The sequence below is a fragment of the Hyla sarda genome, chromosome 8 (genome assembly GCF_029499605.1).
Source record: "Hyla sarda isolate aHylSar1 chromosome 8, aHylSar1.hap1, whole genome shotgun sequence".
NCBI lineage: Eukaryota > Metazoa > Chordata > Amphibia > Anura > Hylidae > Hyla > Hyla sarda.
The window spans coordinates 184,268,581-184,289,691 of NC_079196.1; the positions used below are offsets into that span (position 1 = coordinate 184,268,581).

Here is a 21,111-nt window from a genome sequence, read left to right on the forward strand (position 1 = left end):
TTTTTTTCTTAAAAAAACAGATGCAACCGGGTGCATCATTTTTCAAACCGTATACGGTTTTTAACCGAAAATTTGTGCACATGTTTTGATACAGTTTAGTCCGCTTTTGAGGAATCCATTTTTCAGCAAAAACCTGATACGGAAACTGTATAGCAAAAAAAAGTGGTGTGAATACTCCCTAATGAAAAAAAATCCTAAAAAAAAAGTCAAAATAAAGAAAACACAGTCTGAATATGAAACAAGAATCCTCTTTATTAAAAATAAATTCACGTTACTTACAGCAGAACATGGGCAGACATGTAAACTGCTCCATACATTCAGTTTTTAATACCCTGTTTTGGATCTAGTTAGTTCGGAACTAGTTTTTATCAGCTTAGGTGAATACAAGATTTTACAATGGTCACATATTTGTGTGCTATTACTCCTCAGATACTATACATCTTAGATGTGTCGGTCACCACTGCTCCTGTGGATGTGGCACGCTTCACACTGCAAGGAAAAAAGTTAATTAAAACATGACAATTAACATTCTTAGGCTGGGTTCACACTGCCTTTTTGTTTCTGCCTTACTATTTCTATTACAGCACCTTTTAGCTTTGCTGTATAAAAAAAACTTACTTAACTACACTATTGTACATGGCAAAAAAATGTACCATATTTTTCGTCCTATAGGACGCACCGGCGTATAAGACGCACCCAATTTTTAGGGGCAAAATCTAAAAAAATTAAGATTTTGAACCCAATAGTGGTCTTCAACCTGCGGACCTCCAGATGTTGCAAAACTACAACTCCCAGCATGCCCGGACAGCCGTTGGCTGTCCGGGCATGCTGGGAGTTGTAGTTTTGCAACGTCTGGAGGTCCGCAGATAGAAGACCACTGCATAGGAGGTAACACTCACATGTCCCCGCCGCTCCGGACCCGTCACCGCTGCCCTGGATGTCGCTCCATCGCTGTCGCCGTGTCCCCGTCACTCCAGAACATCTCTGCTGCCGGCCGGGTATCCTCTCTCTCCGTCGCCGTCATCACGCCGTTACGCACGCCGACGCACGTACGCGACGACGTGATGACGAGGAAGGAGAGCGCCGGCCATACAGGGGATCCCTGAACGGAGAAGACACCGAGGAGGCAGGTAAGGTCCCTCCCGGTGTCCTGTAAGCACTAACCCGGCTATTCAGTCGGGCTGTTCGGGACCGCCGCGATTTCACCGCGGCGGTCCCGAACAGCCTGACTGAACAGCCGGGTTAGTGTCACTTTCCCTTCAGACACGGCGGTCAGCTTTGATCGCCGCGTCTGAAGGGTTAAAACAGGGCATCACCGCGATCGGTGATGTCCTGTATTAGCCGCGGGTCCCGGCTGTTGATGGCCGCAGGGACCGCCGCGATAGGGGTGTATTCGCCGTATAAGACGCACCGACTTTTTCCCCCCAGTTTTGGGGAAGAAAAAGTGCGTCTTATACGGCGAAAAATACGGTATACATTTCAATCTGTTTATTTCTTTTTTATTTTTTTATTGTTGTAAGTCAACGGGAAAGGAATTCTGCTATATACAGAATAATCTGTTTTTAACATCTATTAACATATATATTTACTTCCTTTTCAAGTGTATAAAATGTATACATTAAATGTAAACAAACACAGTGTGAATTGAGCCTTGTCTGTTGCTGTGCTGTTATTATAGCCTGTTAATACATTTACGTGACTATACAACCTATTATAAGTTATAATAGGACAATGTGTACATAGAAATTATGGGGAGCCAAGCAGAAGATATTAAAGGGGTACTCCGCTGCTCAGCGTTTGGAACAAACTGTTCCGAACACTGAAGCCGGCGCCGGGAGCTCGTGATGCCATAGCCCCGCTCCCTCTGGACATCATGCCTCGTCCCCTCAATGCAAGTCTATGGAAGGGGGCGTGATTGCCGTCACGCCCCCTCCCATAGACTTGCATTGAGGGGACGGGGCGTGATGTCCTGAGGGAGCGGGGCTATGACATCACGAGCTCCTGGCGCCAGCTTCAGCATTCGGAACAGTTTGTTTCAAACGCTGAGCAGCGGAGTACCCCTTTTAAAGTTTGTCAAAATGAAAGGAATTCATCCCAGGCTCCACTATAGTGAGGACTAAGGCTTGGAAATTGTTTGCTTTTCCATAAACTTTAATAGAAAGCATTATTAGATTAAACAATGCCGCTTAATATACCTATTTTACTGGAGTTTTTACTGGAGTACACAGTGTGAACTCAGTCTTCGGGTTGGGCCTTTTGCAGATAAAGCCTTAATTATACCTGTCATTGTTTCAGGTTGTCTTTATGACAAATAGAGGCAGCTGTAGCATAATGGCAGAGGGCCTGTTACACTTGCTGACGTGCGACTTAAATGAGCCTAGTCTATTACAAGGCTCAACCACTGTGCAGGGAGGCCCACATTGTTGGACCATTCATATGGCCCTCTTCCATTATTGTCCGCCACACCGCTCTTATTATAGGGGAGATGTGCAGCCAACAAGCAATAGTTTTTTAACAGGTTAAAATCGTGCGATCAGTTGACTAATTGCCCATTTGTAAGATGATAGCTGACCTTATTAAACGGGCCATATTGGCCAATTCAGTCAATAATCAGTACTAGAATCCAAATTCTGAACATTAAAGGGGTACTCTGGTAGAAAACTTTTTTTTTTTTTTTTTTTTAAATCAACTGGTGCCATAAAGTTAAACAGCTTTGTAAATTACTTCTATTAAAAATTCTTAATCCTTCCAGTACCATTTAAAAATAATAATAAAAAAGATACAATAGTGATGGAAAAAATTGCATTTAACAAAACTAATTTTTTTTATAACAACATTTTTTATTAATTTTTAAACAGGGATCAATTTATGTGTGCGGGCAGGGCACTAAAAATATAGCCAACAATAAAATGTATTGTGCTCCATGATGGGAGTAGTAGTACATGCAGTTAAAGGGGTATTCCGATCGTGGGGGGCCCGCTGCTGAGACCCCCCCCCCCCCCCCGCGATCTGCCTGCAGCACCCGCATTCTATGTGGGCTGCGTCTCCAGTTTCGGAAACCTCTGGGTTTCCGGGACTGGGGACGTCACGCCACACCCCCTCCATTCATGTCTATGGGAGGGGGGCGTGATGGCCGTCATGCCCCCTCCCATAGACATGAATGGAGGGGGCGTGGCGTGATGTCCCATCTCCAGTCAGTTGGTTTTTGCCCGGAATACCCCTTTAAGTAAAGATCACAGCAAGTGTCTCTCCTGACATCTGCTGCAATCGCCCTTTCTATTGCAGAGATGTGGAGCGGCTTTCTGCTGTGCTCCGCATCTCTGCACTATCCTCCGGCCACTCACTCATTCATATTTCCCTCAGAGAGCGGTGATTGGCTGCCACCATCCGGCCAATCCCCACTCTGGGTGGAAAATATGAATGGGTGATGAATTTTTATTCATATCACTGGCCGGAGTACAGAGCAGAGATGCAAGCGCTGTATGGAGCTGCTCCACATCTCTGCTATATTATGGATGATCGCATCGGGTGTCAGGATTGACACCCGGGGCGATATGTCTATTAGTACAGGTACAGTCTGTGCCATGCTGGTAGTAGTAGTACTACCTAAAAAATATTTAAAAAAAAAAAAAAAAGTGAAACACACATACATGCTTTATTAAAAATTTATTAAAAGTTCATTATAAAAAAAAATTTCCTTAAATACATTTTTTCCCATCCCTACTGCATCCATTATTGTTTTTTTTTTTTTTGGTACCCATCACATTTTGAAATAAAAGCCAAAGGGGCCAAAAAGGCAATTTCAACTCAAATGCAAAAAATGCCAGAAAAAACGTCAGATGCAGGAAAGTGCACTGGCATTTTTTCTGGCGTTTATTTTTTTTCAGTGAAAAAAAACACTGGAAAAAAACCCAAGTGGAATCCTAGCCTCTAACTTTCTGGCATCAAGTTTTCCACCGGAGTACCCCTTTAATCATGCTGGGAGGGATGGAGGAGGGAGTAGGAATGCATGCTGCATTCCAGCCTCTATGCTTCCTGAGGGGAAAAAAAAGACTTTTGCAAATAGTCATAAGCTTAGAGATGGGTATAAATGGTTTTATCTCCTTATCAGCTCGTGTCTGCAGCTCTGAGCATGATATAGAGCCGACAGATTCCCACAAAGGGGATTTTATCTTTTCCAATGCACATGGTGAAAAGTGTGGCAAAACTCTGATATGTATGTAACACATCCAGATTTTACCACAAATTCACTGTGGCTTTTGCAGCAGATTCACAGCTAAATCCTTTGTAGAAACTTTAATGTATGAATCTCTTTGGCTTCCTCATTTATCAAACCGTTCTTAACAATCCAGAAAACAAACTGATCCCTGAACGATTCATCTTCTAACAATGTGGAGATACAGATTAGAGATGACAGTAAATAGGATCTCATTTTATTATCATCTAACCAGAAAGCCAGCGGTGCACATTAGTAATGGGCTGCACTGAGGGCAGACACATTACCACAGCACAATGAAGTGCCCGCTCCATCACTACGGCAGCTGGCACTGATATGTATCTCAATCTATTACTTTCAGTAAATGCTGCGCAGCTTAGAGGAAAAACAAACTGTGGGAAGGCCATTATGTTTTTATAGCATCGTGAATGGCCTTGATGTCAGGAATGGAGCACCAACAAGACAAGGATTACAGCATCCTCTGTCTTAAAATGTTAGCCATATATCAAGGACAAGGTTGTCACAATGAGTAGGGTGCTGTACAACAAGATCTGGACAGATAAAACACATTAAAGGGGAACTCCCTTAAATCAACTGGTGCCAGAAAGTTAAACAGATTTGTAAATTACTTCTATTAAAAATGTTTAATCCATCCAGTACTTATTAACGGCTGTATACTACAGAGGAAATTCTTTTCTTTTTGGATTTATTTTCTGTCACGACCAGAGTGCTCTCTGCTGACACCTCTGTCCATTTAAGGAACTGTCCAGAGCTGCATATGTTTGTTATGAGGTTTTTCTCCTACTCCGGAGTACCCTTTATGTAGTAGCGCAATAGCCCTTATCTGTCATGTACTGTGCCTCTGTAGAGACAACAAGTGCAGGTTGGAGAGTGCTTACTGGAGATCGGAGATATCTTGTTGCTTTTATAGCCCATTGGTCGCATATCATCGTGTATAAACAGGGGAAGTGCAGCAGAGATGTATTTAATAGCTGAACACTGGACCTGGACAGATCAAGCAGCGAGATCGGCCCTGCCTTCAGTTGGTCTACCTAATAGGGCCCTAAAATATGTAGCAATCTGTACGATTTGCAAAATCACAGTTTGATTGCAGTGAATAGAAATAGTCTTGAGTCGCTGGCTAGATACTGTACACACCTATACACACCTACAGCTGAATGCTTGCTATAATTGCATCTAGTCTCTGCATTACTTTGTAAACTAGAAACAACAGTAGCAGTAGAGTTCTTTTGCCTTTACTGATTATCTATAATTCTCTGTTGGATTAAATGATGTCTGATCAAGGGGGCTATGTCACTGGGGACCCCGCGATCTCGGCTGCGGCACCCCAGACACCCGGTGCAGGGAGCGAACTTCGCTCTGCGCCACATGGACTGGTGATGCGGTGCGGAGACTCATGACGTCATGGTCACGCCCCGCTTGTGACGTCATGGACACACACCCACAATGCAAGTCTATGGGAGGGGGCGTGACGGCCATCACGCCCCCTCCCAAAGACTTGCATTTAGGGGGCACGGCTGTGACATCACAAGCGGGGCAAGGCCGTGACGTCATGAGCCTCCGACGCTCTAAACTAACGCCGGATGCAGCAGGGAGATTGCGGTGGTGCCCAGTGGCTTGACCCCCATGATCAGACAACTTATCATCTATACTTTTGATAGGGATTAAGATGTCCAGGGGTGGAGAACCCCTTAAAAGGTCTGGACTATGACTTTGCCTCTTCTGGACTTAACTAATTCCAGAGTAGCTTGGAATTTATCATTACAATGCTTTATGGCAGAAATAATATATTTTGGGCAGTGTCTTATTGGTGTTCTCTCTCATAAATCTGTGTCCAGAGAGATATGAGGATAACAGTTGTTGTATACAGGGTCTCTCACCTCTTAAATGTACTTACCACATTGGGAGGGCATTTCTATAGGAACAAAGTTTCTATTACATAAATGGACATATGTAGCCGCCAGGTTACAGATAGGCTTAATCTCATTGGAATCACAAATATCTTCTATACACATTCTATAAAATGGAGCAGGCTGAACCTAAAGACAAATATTAAAAAGAACAGTAAGTTTCTGAATAGTGTCTGCATGGAATTAGATGACAAAACATTAAATGGGCACTGTCATGAAATAAAAAAATTGATATGTTGTAGTACTTAAGTACTACAACATATCTCTAAATACTTTAATTACAAAAAGTGATTTTAAAACAGTTTAAAATCACTTTTAAATTCGGCCACTAGGGGTCGCCCTCACTAATGAATTTCGACTCTTTGAAGCCTGGCAACGAGTCAGAATTAACACACTGCGGTGCTCGCTCCCACCTGTCAATCAGACAGACGGGAGCGAGCGCTTTGAAGGAAGAGAACGCGTGCAGACTCCCTGGCCTCGCACGCCGGCCCCGGCTCCCGGCGACTGGTAAGATTACTGTTCTCAATGCTTATGCTTTTGCAGGGGGAGGGATGGTAGTGGGTTTAGCGGCACAGCGGGGCCAGGGGGGTTGCGGGCTGCGCGGCGGGAGCGGGATGTGCGGCCATCACGGTCTTCACCTATACAGTATGCCTCCAGTTGTTTCCCCACTACAACTCCCAGCATGCCCTGACAGCCAATAGATGTCAGGGCAAGCTGGGAGTTGCAGTGGGGAAACAGCTGGAGGCTCCCTGTATAGGTGAACTACGGGCGGAAGTGCTGGCCCCAGCAGGCATCAGTGACGTGGTGCCTGCTGGGGAAGTCTGCCTGGTAGTGAGCACACTATCAGCCAGACAAAAAGGCATTTTTAGTATGTAAAAAAAAAATTAAAGACAGGGAGTGGGTTAGGGATAGATGGGTAATAGGCAGGGACAGAAAAAAGAAAAAAAGTGATGGTGGGAGCTACCCTTTAAAGGGGTTGTCTCATTATGGCATTTCTTCTGAGAATAAAGCCCAACATTTTCTGAGGCGACTACAAGAGAACTGTAGTATTACATGGTGGCCACTTCAAAGAGTGTCTGTCCATGACATATGACACTTTCATCACAATTCCTTTAATGAGTCCACATTCCCTCTTTTAGGTCACTTATGATCCCTACTGCATATTTCAAGAAGATGAACTTTTAAAGACAATGGTTTATTTCCGTTTATTTTCTTTCTTTCATTACATTCCCAGTGGCTTCGAAGTTTATATACATGTTAGAGATTAACAAATTTTTGAAGAATTTGATTTGCCGAATTATCCTAAAATATTTGGTTCGGTCTGAATTTATTTGCGGTGAATCGCTATTAGAAACAGCTATTTCTAGCCTACAGAGAGGCTCAAAGGGGTATGGGACACTTTGCCTTGTCCTAACATGCATAGGGAGTGTGCTGTGTTAGTGAAATAACACTGTTATTCAGAAACACATGCAGATTACAGGCATACCCATTCTGGTAAGCATCGAGCTGGCGGTCCACCGTGAGGCGAGCTACCACCTGTTCCAGCCCCTGCCTCTCAGCGCACCCCCATACTCCGAGTGTCCACTTGAAAAGGGAAGGACTGCAGTACCAGCAACTTGGACAGGAGCACATTCAGTTTCTGTGCCATTGGATAAGTGGGTGCATAAAGCTAGAAGTGTCTGCAGTGAAAAAGCTTGTACTTGTATCTTAAAAGCGAGCTGGCGGACCTCCGCAAGGCAAGATACCACCTGTTCTGGCCCCCGCCTCTCAGGGCCCCCCTGACTGTGAAAGTGAGAATGTTTCATTTAATCAGTTTTGGTTAATTGTTATCGCTCTATCGATTTTTTGGAATTGGAATTTAAATTTAAGATTAAACTATAAAATGTGTGGTTATAAAAGACCAAATCCAACAAGGAGTCACATGTCACATTGCGGCACAATGACAGAGCCTAGAGGTGGCAGCAGCATAAGTAGACCATAATCTGGCAGAATGACACAGCCTGGAATTGGCGGCAGCATGAGGAGACCATATAGTGGCTGAATGACATAGCCTGGAGTTGGCGGCAGCAAGAAGAGACCATAGGGCCTCACAATCCCTAAGATAAAAAGATGAATTTTCTAATTTAAATTGAAGATTTATGGTAGCTAGTTCTACCATGAAAATGTTTGGGTAATGTCCCAGCAGCATGCTGAGACCATATAGTGGCTGAAGGACACAGCCTGGAGTTGGCGAAAGCATGAGAAGACCATAGAGCCTCACAATCCCTAAGATAAAAAAATTTTTAATTGAAGATTTATGGTAGCTAGGGCTACCATAAAAATGTTTTGGTGACGTCCCAACAGCATGAGGAGACCATAGGGCCTCACAATCCTTAAGATTAAAAGATGAATTTTCACACTTAAATTGAAGATTTATGGTAGCTAGTGCTACAATAAAAATGTTTAGGTAATGTCCAAGCAGCATGAGGGGACCATAAAGTGGCTGAATGACACAGCCTAGAGTTGTCGGCAGCAAGAGGAGACCATTTAGTGGCTGAATGACAGCCTGGAGTTTGCGGCAGCATTAGGAGACCATATAGTGGCTGAATGACACAGCGTGGAGCTGGCGGCAGCATGAGGAGAACATATAGTAGCTGAATAACACAGTGTGGAGGTGGCCGCAGCATGAGGAGAACATATAGTGGCTAAATGACACAGCCTGGAGTTGGCGGCAGCATGAGTAGACCACATAGTGGCTGAATGACGCAGCCTGGAGGTGGCGGAAGCATGAGTAGACAGTATAGTGAGTATAACTTCCTATACTTTTCATTGCACGGATCACTCAACATATGATGGTTTCAACTAACGATGGTTCATTTGCAATGAATTACCATCGTATGTTGAGGTAGTGGCTGAATGACACAGCCTGGAGGTGACAGCAGCAGAATCAGGAGTTTTGAAAGTGACCCGGTGACAGAATGGTGTGGTGGGTGGCAATACCAGTACCTGGTGACAAAGGTGGGTGAAAAAAGGAATGCAAAGGAATGTTTGTAACTGGGGAGCAGCGCCTTAAAGGGGTACTCCCACCCTAGACATCTTATCCCCTATCCAAAGGATAGGGGATAAGATGTCTGACCCCCGCATTATTGTATGCGGCACCCACCTGTTTTTTCACTGGAAGCGCTGGAGGGTCTGAGTCGCGACTCCGGGAACGGAAGTCAGTGACGTCAGGACTCCGCCCCCGTGTGACGTCACACCCGTCCCCTCAATGCAAGTCTATGGGAGGGGGCGTGATGGCTGTCACGCCCCCTCCCATTGACTTGCACTGAGGGGACGGGCGTGACATCACACGGGGGCGAGTCCTGACGTCACGGACTTCCGTTCCTGGAGTACAAGCAACTTGGACAGGAGTACATTCAGCTTCTGAGCCATTGGATGAGTGGGCGCATACTGTTGTCTCTTGGACTTGGCTTTGTCGATGGATTGCTGGCAGAATGACTGACTCAAAGAAAGGGGAGCAGGAGCATCTGGAGTGACAGAAGGAGGGTATGACACACAGCTCCCTTTGGCTGAGGTGGTGGAGACTTGGCTGACTGAAACATAGAGCAGCGTGCCACTGGGTGATGCAGCAGGCTGGACCACCACATCGGAGGCACCGTTCTCCCAGGCCGTTTTATTGGTGGCGCAGCATATGTTGATGCGGGGCCGTGGTGCCAACATTGGGACCCTGGCCACGCTTCACCTTCTGCTGACACATATTGCATGTGGCTATGTAAACCTCTTCCGGATGCTTGATGAAAAACTGCCACACCGCCGAGTAGCTGATTTTCCCACCAACAGTCCTCACTAATTGACTGCTACTGCCGCCATCTCCAGGAACCCCTGTTCCACTACCTCCCGGTAAGGTAGGCTGCCGCGAAGCAGGTGGTCTCCCCTGGGATGTTTGGCTCCAGAATTTCAACTTCTGCCACCATGCTGACTGCCAACCATGCTACCGCCTTGCTGGCTCAGCTGCTGCCTCCCAGGCAACCTGCAACCGTCTTCTCCTGATGATGATGAAGCCCCTTCTGCACCCGGCTCCTAATTGCATTGGGCTTCATCATTATGAAGCTGTTACGCCCCCTCCCATAGACTTGCATTGAAGGGGCGGGTGTGATGTCACACGGGGGCGGAGTTGTGACGTCATGATCTTCCGTCCTCGTGGTCGGGATGGTATTAGCCTGAGGGCCTCCAGTGGTTCCGGAAGCCATTACAGGTGGGTGCCGCATGGTAGAATGCGAGGGTCCCCAGCGGCGGGACCCCCGCAATCAGACATCTTATCCCTATCCTTTGGATAGGGGTGGAGTACCCCTTTAATAAAGCGATTTGCATGATAGAATCGCAGCGATATTCACATTCGTTGCAAATCGAATTTTTCCTGAAATTTCTAACAAATTCAGATTCATCAGATTCGATTTGCTCATCCCTAATACACGTGTTTAGTATTTGGTTGCATTGCCCTTAGATCGTCTAACTTGGGTCAAACTTTTAGGCCTGCCACAAGATTCTCACAATTATGGACATTTATCAACGGGTTTAGTCAGGTTTTCTTTACTATAATTGTCGCAAAATTGTCGCAACTGCGACTACTCGATTTTTCGTGCAACATTTTGACTGGAAAGCGAGAAAAGCAAGTTTTCCTAAAATTTACTATGTAGTAATAATTTTAAAATGGACTACGGGTAGTCAGGTATTTATTAACTGCGACAGTCGCAACTGCACAAAAAAAAGTCGCAACAGCGTTAAAAATTGACTAAATTTACTCCAGCTCAAACATGGAGCAGAAAAAGCTACTACCAAAGTAAAAAAGGAAAAATTGCTTACATGAAAGAAAATTATCAACAGGCTGAAACCAGTTGATAAATACGTCGCACATAAGCAAAAAAAAAGTAAGGAAAAAATTACTAAAAAAAAGAATACATAAGCAAACATTGATAAATGTCCCTCAATATGTTGTGCAGTTTGGGCCCATTTCCCCTGACAGAACTGGTATAACTGTGAGTGAGATTTGGCTTCTTAACTACTGCACATGACATTTATATGGTGTTGAGGTTAGGTTTTTGTGGTCCCTACCCTATTACTTTCACTTTGTTACCTTAAATGGGCACTCTCATTAAAACTAATTTTTGCTATTGCACTCCTTATGGTAAATGAAAAATATTTCTAATATACTTTGTTTAAAAAAAATGAAGTTTTCTATGTTTTATTTGTGCTTAAAAAAGCTCAAGAGCACATTTTCCCCCAACTCATACACAGACTTTGGACCAAAGTCCAAATACAGGAAGTTCCGCCTGGAGTGCTGAGGGGGGGTCCAACCAACAGCATATGGCAGTTATGTGTGAGAGGAGCTATGATTGGATGAGGCTGGACACTCCCCCCCCCCCCCCCCCTCAGCACTCCAGGCAGCACTTCCTGTGTTTGGACTTTGGTCCAAAGTCTGTGTATGAGTTGGGGGAAAATGTGCTCTTGAGCTTTTTTAAACACAAATAAAACATAGAAAACTTCATTTTTTTTAAACAAAGTATATTAGAAATATTTTTCATTTACCATAAGGAGTGCAATAGCAAAAATTAGTTTTAATGAGAGTGACCCTTTAAGCCATTTTGCCTCAACATGAGAATCATTAATCATTTATGGTTTCCATTTGGAAGTTGTGTTTATCCCAAAGCTGAGATGTTGCATATAATTTTCCTTCCTCATAATTCCATCTATTTTGTGAAGTGTACCAGTCTCTTCTGCAGTAAAGCACTGCAACATCATCATTCTGCCATCTCTATGGTTCATGGTGGGGATGGTGTTCTTTGGCTAACAAGCCTCCCCCTTTTTCCTTCATACATAACCATAGGCATTATAGCCAAATGTTTCCACATTTTAGTAATCAGTAATAAGATCTTATGCACAGTTGCAAACTGCCACCTGGCTTTCTTATAGCAATTTTGGACCAGTGGCTTTTTGCTTGCTGAGTGTCTTGCTGGTCATGTCAATATACTGAAGGACTTGTTTTACTTTTAATCTAGATACCATTATATCTGTTTCCTCCTGCATCCTCACAAAAATGTTTGCTGTTGATTTGTATGTTTCGCACCAAAGTCCATCCATCTCAAGGAGGCCGAATATTTCCTCTTCCTGAATAGTGTGATGGCTGCCTGGTCCTCTGGTGTGTAAACTTGCATATTATTTTTTAAACAGATGAACGTGGGATGTTCTAGAATTTAGAGATTGCTCAAAAAGATGCACCAGACTAGTGGAGGTCCACAATTATTTTTCTGATGCCTTGGCATCTTTTCCTGTGATATCAGCAGTCTAGTATACCCTGAAAGTAGGCCTCAAAATCCTGCCATAGGTACACCTCCAATTACCTCACATGATTTTAACTAGTCTTTTAGAAGCTTCTAAAGCTACAACATTGCTCCTTTAAATAGCTTGTAGAATTCTAGTAACATTCCAGATGTATCTTAACTTCTGCCCACTGGAATTTTGATATAGTGAATTATAAATTACATGATCTTTTTGGAAACATTTGTTCGAAAAATAGATTGTATCGTGTACAAAGTAGATTCCCAGAATGACTTGATAACACTACAGTTTGTTGACATGGAATCTGTGAAGGGCAGAAATATGACTTCAGTCTAAATATATGTATACTTATGACCTCAACTGTATCTCACCGTAGAATCACCTGTAGAATCACCACCGGTCCTGCCTCCTCACCTGCTCATTGACTAAACCCTTCTGAACATTGGCCTGACACTTCTCTGCCTCCTGTTTCTCAGAATCCCTTTTCCTCAACCTAATCTAATCACAGTATCTTTGTTACTCATTTACTTAATGCAACACTGATTTACTGTCATTTCATGGACTCTTTACTCTTTATCGCTTTTCTCACCAGTCAATATGCTATTTATTCAAAGTCATAAAAAATAGAAAATACCTAATTCCCAGTGTAAATATTGTCAGAAAGACCTTGCATGCCCTTTGGTTCTCCTTGAGCCTTGTACAGGAGTAAGTGCCCTTCATCCACATACATTTTTTATTATGTGGAGTTGATAATACAGATGTAGCAGTTGAAAATGTAATGCCGATTTTGAGGTGTTTTAGAGCAGTTTTTGCCTATGTGCACATTATTTAACATATACATTTGTACATGTATAAAGCACTGATAAGTTGTTCTGTATATATGAAAAAGAAAATGTTTTTCACAAATCTTACCACTTTAAAGCAGTTCCTGAGCACAGACTGGCCTCCTTGGAATAAAGCTTTACATAGCTTATGATGGGGAGCTGTAGTACAGGCCTTCACCTTCTTTCTTCCAGAACTACACTGACTGTCAACCTAGGTAAAGAGTAAAAGAACCAGAAATTCACTTTGTGTAAGGTTTAAATAATGGAAAGGTGTTATTACCGATATCACTAATAACTACTAATAGTTCAATAGAGAATTAAGAACCATTGACGTCAAAGATAGAAGACAAACATTGGTCACTTTGTCTTAATCCTATATAATGTTTTTTGGTTACAAAAAATACTTTTGGTCTAAAGTTGGTATCTGAAGGTGAGGATAAGTATATGTATTGGGGGAGGGGGGTATATATAATATCCCATCAAACAAAAACTTCTAATACCACTAATAAATACTTAACATCAGTGTTTTCAAATAAAAATGAATGCAGAACAGATAACTACCTGCCATTTTAGTGAAAAGTCGTGTGTGCTGTTTGCACGAGTGTGGTCTGGAAGAAGCAGATCATTTCCAGCTTCATTGTCATTGGTGCCAAAAAGTCCAGCAGAAACTCCTAGAATTACATAAAAAATCAGGCCACATCTTACCCCACATTAAGAAACTAGTTACCAGATTGATATTTCTAAAGAAAAGGACTGAATAAAAATATTAATATCTCCTTTCTTTTTTATTGTTTTAAAGATTTAAGGTTTGCCTCAGCACTTCATTTAGCTTGTGGGGCTATCTGATACAAGAGGGCGATACATACTATGCCCTTGATCACAGACAGGGGGTTGTGTAACTGAAAACTACAGTAGCGTCTTCTGAGAAAAAGGGCTTTCAGGTCTTTAGTAAATTTATTTCTTATTATTGTTGTCAGTCTCAAGTTATTTCAGGGAAGATAGTTTTTTTTTTCTTTCTTTTTTTCCCCCTGTCCTTAGCGGAAGGATACCAACTACAGGGTGGGCCATTTATATGGATACACCTTAATAAAATGGGAATGATTGGCGATATTAACTTCCTGTTTATGAAAAATTTGTATATGTGAGGGGGGAAACTTTTCAAGATTGGTGGTGACCATGGCGGCCATTTTGAAGTCGGCAATTTTGAATCCAACTTTAGTTTTTTCAATAGAAAGAGGGTCATGTGACACATCACACTTATTGGGAATTTCACAAGAAAAACAATGAGGTGCTTAGTTTTAATGTAACTTTATTCTTTCATGAGTTATTTACAAGTTTCTGACCACTTATAAAATGTGTTCAATGTGCTGCCCATTGTGTTGGATTGTCAATGCAACCCTCTTCTCCCACTCTTCACACACTGATAGCAACACCGCAGGAGAAATGCTAGCACTGGCTTCCAGTATCCGTAGTTTCAGGTGCTGCAGAATGGGCAAAACAAAAATTGGAACAGGACCCTCAGTTTACGCAGAAGATTTTGTTCAGTGATGAGGTAAACTTTTATGTGAATGGTGAAGTTAACAAACAAAACCACCGCTATTGGTCTGACACTAACCCACATTGGATAGATCCCTCCAAGACTGTTGGAACACAAAAATTGATGTTGGTGTGGTACATGGGGTACAAAGATAGTGGGGCCATTCTTCATCAATGGAAACCTCAAGGCCACTGGATATGCGAAATTGCTACATGATGATGTGTTTCCCTCTTTATGCACTGAAGCTGGCACGTTCCCTGAGTTTTTCCAGCAAGATGGTGACCACCACATTATGGGTGTCAGGTCCGAGCATTCCTAGATGAACAGTTTCCTGGAAAGTGGATTGGTCCTCGTGGGCAAGTTGAATGGCCCCCAAGGTCTCCCGGTCTGACCCCCTTAGACTTTTATCTTTGGGGTCATCTGAAGGCAATTGTCTATGCTGTGAAGATACGAGATGTGCAGTACCTGAAACTACGGGTACGGGAAGCCTGTGCTAGCATTTCTCCTGCAATGTTGCTATCAGTGTGAAGAGTGGGAGAAGAGGGTTGCATTGACAATCCAACACAATGGGCAGCATATTGAACACATTTTATAAGTGGTCAGAAACTTGTAAATAACTAATGAAAGAATAAAGTTACATTAAAACCAAGCACATCATTTTTTTTTGTGAAATTCCCAATAAGTGTGACGTGTCACATGACCCTCTTCCTATTGAAAAAACAAAAGTTGGATTCAAAATGTCCGACTTCCAAATGGCCATCATGGTCACCACCCATCTTGAAAAGTTTCCCCCCTCACATATACTAATATGCCACAAACAGGAAGATAATATCACCAACCATTCCCATTTTATTAAGGTGTATGCATATAAATGGCCCACCCTGTATTTTGTCCAAATCTGTATATAGGAGATAAACTTTTTACTGCGCCTGTACATTGTGGGTTTGGACCCGCTACTGATCCAAGCTACTGACACATCAGATGTTTGTTCAAAAGTAAAAGTCTAGTTGCACTTTAAGGACCAGGCAAATTTTTTTTTTTGCACTTTCGTTTTTCTAAAATTTTCGCCTTCTAAAATCCATAACTCTTTTAGATTTCCATCTACAGACCCATATAAGGGCTTGTTTTTTGCATGACCAATTGTTCTTTGTAATGAAACCTCTCATTTTACCATAAAATGTACGGCAAACCCAAAAAATTAATTTTAGGGAGGAAATGTATATGAAAACCACAATTTTGCACATTTTGGAGGGCCCCCGGCTGCTGGTAGCATACCTACCGTGTATGACGCAAGCACTGCTCTGATGTTCGCGGTCATACACAGGACGTACAAGTACGTCCTGGTGCGCTAAGTACCGCTGCACCAGGATGTTCATTTACATCCGTGGTCGTTAAGGGGTTAAGATCTAATATTTAATACTACTTAAGAATATGATCAACAGATTCTGGTCCAGAATATGTGACAATATTGCCACTTTAAGGCCAAAATCATGCCAGGGTTTCATAATTATACTATACTTGTTTTATGTACGGGTTTGTTGTGTTTTTTTTTATACCAATGTATTTTATTTTTTTTGTGCCAATAAAGATTACACATACTATACTAGTTGTCTGACTACAAACCCATGAATTTATGAGCATATTCACATTACATATATATATGAAAATTTAACAACAAAAAAACAGTCCTTAGATATTTCAGTTTGCCATGTCTGACTCATACCATGGTGCCATCCTTCCAGGGTGATACTGCAGACATCGTAGTGATTGTGACATTGTACAGTTATTCCATCTTGATTTGACACCTCAATTTTGTTAACATGTTTCTTTATTGATATTCCATTCTTGAATGTAGGAAGATCAAGGCTCTGGCAGTTCTCTTCTATCTACAACAATTATTAAGACCAACATTTGCAAGAACATAAAATGCTAAATTTGCATATATACATATACATCTATACATACAGTATCTCGCATAAGTGAGTGCATCCCTTATGTTTTTGTAAATATATCCTTTCATGTGACAACACTGAAAAAATGACACTTTGCTTTAATGTAAAATGCCTACTGTAAAGCATCTAAAGCAAGAAAGAAAAGCGATCCATAGTGTATCACCAAACGGAGGGTAAGAATGATCATAGACCAAATGCCGCTTACCCTAGATGGTTGTGTACCATTATACACAATAATGATGTGCGTGTAGTAAGAATACAATCTAGGTCCCGTCTGCAGCTTCCAGCCTCCAAATTGTAGCATATAGAGATAGGCTTCACAAAACCAAACAGCAGGATTATATCAGTGCTGACCGGACCACAGGACACAACCAGGGCAGTGAATGGAGGATTTATTACACAGAATGCAATGCATTTCGCTGATATAATCCTGTTGTTTGGTTTTGTGAAGCCTATCTCTATATCCTACAGTCAAGCATGGTGATGGGAGTGTCAAGGTCTCGGGTTGCATGAGTGCGACTGGCACTGGGGAGCTACAGTTTCTTGAGGGAACCATGAATGCCAACATGTACTGTGACATACTGAAGCAGAGAATGATCCCCTGCCTTCAGAGACTGGGCCAAAGGGCAATATTCCAACATAATAACCTCAAACACACCCCAAGACCACCACTGCCTTGCTAAAGAAGCTGAGGGTAAAGGTGATGGACTGGTCAAACATGTCTCCAGCCCTAAACCCTATTGAGTATCCATTGGGCTTCTTCAGAGGGAAATTGTGGGAGTACAAGGTCTTTAGCATCCATCACCTTGGTGATGTCATCATGGAGGAGTGGAAGAGGACTCCAGTGACAACCTGTGAAACTCTGGTGAACTCCATCTCCAAGAGGTTAAAGGCAGTGCTGGAAAATAATGGTGGTCACACAAAATATTGACTCTTTTGGCCCACTTTGAAGTGTACTAACTTTTGTTGCCAAGGTTTAGACATTAATGGCTGTATGTTATGTTATTTTGAGGGGACAGCATTTGTACTGTTAAACCTTATCTCTGAATGGAGACTTATAGTTTTACCTTTAGTCCAGGAAAAATGTCAATGGCGACCTGATTCATTTCTATGTGTAATGATCTCTGCCCACCAGTACCTTGGTTTAGTACTATGGTAAATGTATTGTACAGGAAATCCTTAGCCAATAGGAGGCTACATTTTGAAGACAAGTCAACAATGTTTCCATCAAAGGTCACAATGTGCTTGTTTCCAATCAAGATGGCGTGATCTAGAGACAAAAGAGACAGGTAGTATAATATTACATAAAGATAACAAACTGATCACAATTTACTTTTTAATGGTCATACAGATATTCAGTAGAGACTGTTACATTCTGACCATTGCTTTGGCTATATATATATGCCTTATAATATTCAGTAAATATCAAAACTTACTTCTAGAACACATGTTGATACCTCTTCAAGGAGTCTGTATAATGCTGTTTTTTTGTTTGGTGTCTGTTCAGACACTAGGATGTGTATGTACTGTTTTCTATGTTAATTCTTCCTTTGGTTGGAAGAGTTAATGCTGTCAGCCTATTACAGCTTGGGTGTGGCTTAAAAATCTGAGCTCTGTTGCTACTCTGAGCTGGTGATTAGTTCTTACTCTATGACTGTTTTAGTCTATCTGTTTATATCTGAGTTTTAACCATGGTTATTATATCTGCTTATGATAGATTTTAGTATGCTTAGTTTTAAGTACATTTGTTGGTTTTTAGGATTATGTATGTTCGCTCTGCTTTAACCTTGTTATTTTAGTCTGTGTCCGAACTGTGAGTTAACTTGTACCTGTGCGCTGTATTTAGTATTCCTGTTTAGAGTCCTGAACCGTATTGCTCCATTTCATGGAGTTTGGTTTTGTATTGTTCCTTTTTTGTATCCTGACCTGTATTTCTCCATATTTGGAGTTTGGCTTTTGATGTTTTCTCTGGAGTCTAATCAGACTCATCCGGTTCTCAGTCTAGTGTTCAGTGTATTATATTTCTGTTTTCTTCTAGGCCAGTTTCCTGATCACACGGAGGAGTGTGCCCGCTGGCCAGAAATATATTTGGCTTTAGTATTTATGTCCCTCAATGTTTGGAGTGGGGTGTCTTGTTTTAGTGTTCTGTGTCCACTGTGAACAGTGTCCTATGATTTCTGACCTGTTTAGTGTTTTACATTCAGTTCATGTGTTCATCCCCTGCCTCTCCTTGTTTCTGCTGTATACTGTTTTCATATCTAGTCTTGTTCATTTATTCATATCTGCTGTTTATCTTGATTTTGATTTCTGAACTGCATATTAGTATGCAATATCCTGCCCTGTTTTATATTTATATACTGTCTGGTTTATCTGTTTGTTTGGTTGTTTTCCCATTATGTTTTTGATCTGTCCCCGACTATGTACAGTATTATTTGTGTACCTTTATGCCCTATGCACTTTAGCACAGGAAGAGGCTGGCACCGTAATTGTCGATCCGCCATTTAGGGCAGATGGGCAAGTAGGCAGGGAGAGTGTTTCTAGGGACAGCTTAGGGCTCACTCTCCCTGTCCACCGCGTCGGTCATGACAGTCTGAAGCCAATAACGTACATTAGATACATTCCTGGAACAAAATAACATTAATGCTTATGAAGAAATATAAAATCCCATCCCTTCCCCAATATCCCGCCACACCCCTACCCCTTAATTCCCTGGTCGAACTTGATGGACATATGTCTTTTTTCGACCGTACTAACTATGTAACTATGTAACGTACAGTAGTTCTTTATTTATAGTTTCTATATGCTTAATTTATTGTTGTATAACTTTCATATGCAGTTGAAAAAGTCAAGGGGCAATGCCTTATCACAATGTCCATCCAAATTATGCATTGGGGGTGATTCCTCAAGATATATACTTTTGAAGTACACACCTATGATGGATGCCACTTATAGGAAAGTTCTGACCGAAGTCAGTTTTATAGGTTAGGTTTGCCCATTGGCTCTCCTTAAAGGAGAACTCGGGAATAGGAAAATTATCATCCATACTGCCAGCAGTAAAAAAATAAACAGGTACATACCTTCCTTCGCTCCCCCAGTGCCTCTGGTAACCGGCTCCGGCCTCCGCCGCGATCCTCTTTCTGGTTGCCGGTGGTCGGCGAATCATACTGCACTCAGCCAATCACCGGCCGCAGCAAAGTTCCGACTCGGCTGGCGATAGGCTGAGTGGCAGTGTGACGTTTTCGACCCCGGCAGCAGGTGCCGGTGTAGTGAAGAATTGTGTGTCTTGAAGCGTTCTCACACTGCCGCTCAGCCTATCACCGGCCGAGTCAGGACTCGTCGACCACCGGCAACCAGGAAGAGGATCGCGACGGAGGCGTGGGGGTGATAGTTCTGATGTAGTAGAGCTGAATTTGCCTTTGTAAAACGACAAATAATATGCCATGAATTGTACAATACGTAACCAGACACAGCTCATGTATTGACTTTAGAGATGAGCAAATTTCAGAGAATTTTGATTCGGACAATTCAACGAATTTTCCGAAAAAATTTGGTTCGGTCCGAATTTATTCGCAGAAAATTGCTTAAAAAAAAGGCTATTTCTGGTCTGCAGAGAGGCTCAATAGGGGTGTAGAACACTTTTTTACCACCTTTTCCAGCCCCTGCCTCTCAGCGCCCCCCTGACTGTAAAAGTGCGAATGTTTCATTTAATCATCTATGGTTCATTGTCATCGCTCCAAGCTGTTTCATTGGATTCTTGTGATGATTCCAGAGGTAAAATGACGCAAACGACCATAGGGCCTCAGTCTTGAAAAGATTACATCGATTTTTTTAAATTTAAGATTTATATTAGATTCCCAAGTTTAATGTCCCAGCCTTTACTTTGAACAAATACTGTATGACCACAAAACCCAATTTAACAAGGAGTTATATGGCGGCACAATGACAGAGCCTAGAGGTGGCAGCAACATAAAGAGACCATAATCTGTCAGAATGACATAGCCTGGAATTAGCGGCAGCACAAGGAGACCATATAGTGGCTGAATGACACAGCCTGGAGATGGCGGCAGCAGCAGGAGAGACAATAGGGTTTCACAATCCCTAAGATTAAAAGATGAATTTTCAAATTTAAATTGAAGATTGATGGTAGTCAGTGCTACCATAAATTTTTTTTAGGTAATGTCCCAGGCCAAGTAGCATGACTAAACCATATAGTGGCTGAATGACACAGCATGGAGTTGGCGGCAGCATAAGGAGACCATAGGGCCTGACAATCCCTAAGATTAAAAGATGAATTTTCATATTTAAATTGAAGATATATGGTAGGTAGTGCTAGCAG

General features: G+C 42.2%; 1 protein-coding gene across 4 annotated transcripts in view; it reads right to left on the reverse strand.

Annotated features, from left to right (window-relative positions):
* Nucleotides 1-234: 234 nt before the first annotated feature.
* Nucleotides 235-21,111, reverse strand: part of LOC130283871 (uncharacterized) — a 417,906-nt gene continuing 397,029 nt past the window's right edge. For all 4 annotated transcript variants that reach the window (XM_056533499.1, XM_056533498.1, XM_056533496.1 and 1 more), the window contains 6 exons: nucleotides 17,843-18,045; nucleotides 16,547-16,709; nucleotides 13,848-13,957; nucleotides 13,375-13,497; nucleotides 6,135-6,276; nucleotides 235-489 (listed from right to left, as the gene is read on the reverse strand). In XM_056533499.1, the coding sequence (XP_056389474.1) occupies nucleotides 485-489; nucleotides 6,135-6,276; nucleotides 13,375-13,497; nucleotides 13,848-13,957; nucleotides 16,547-16,709; nucleotides 17,843-18,045 (746 nt within the window). In that variant the 3' untranslated portion in view covers nucleotides 235-484. The remainder of the gene's footprint in view (nucleotides 490-6,134; nucleotides 6,277-13,374; nucleotides 13,498-13,847; nucleotides 13,958-16,546; nucleotides 16,710-17,842; nucleotides 18,046-21,111) is intronic.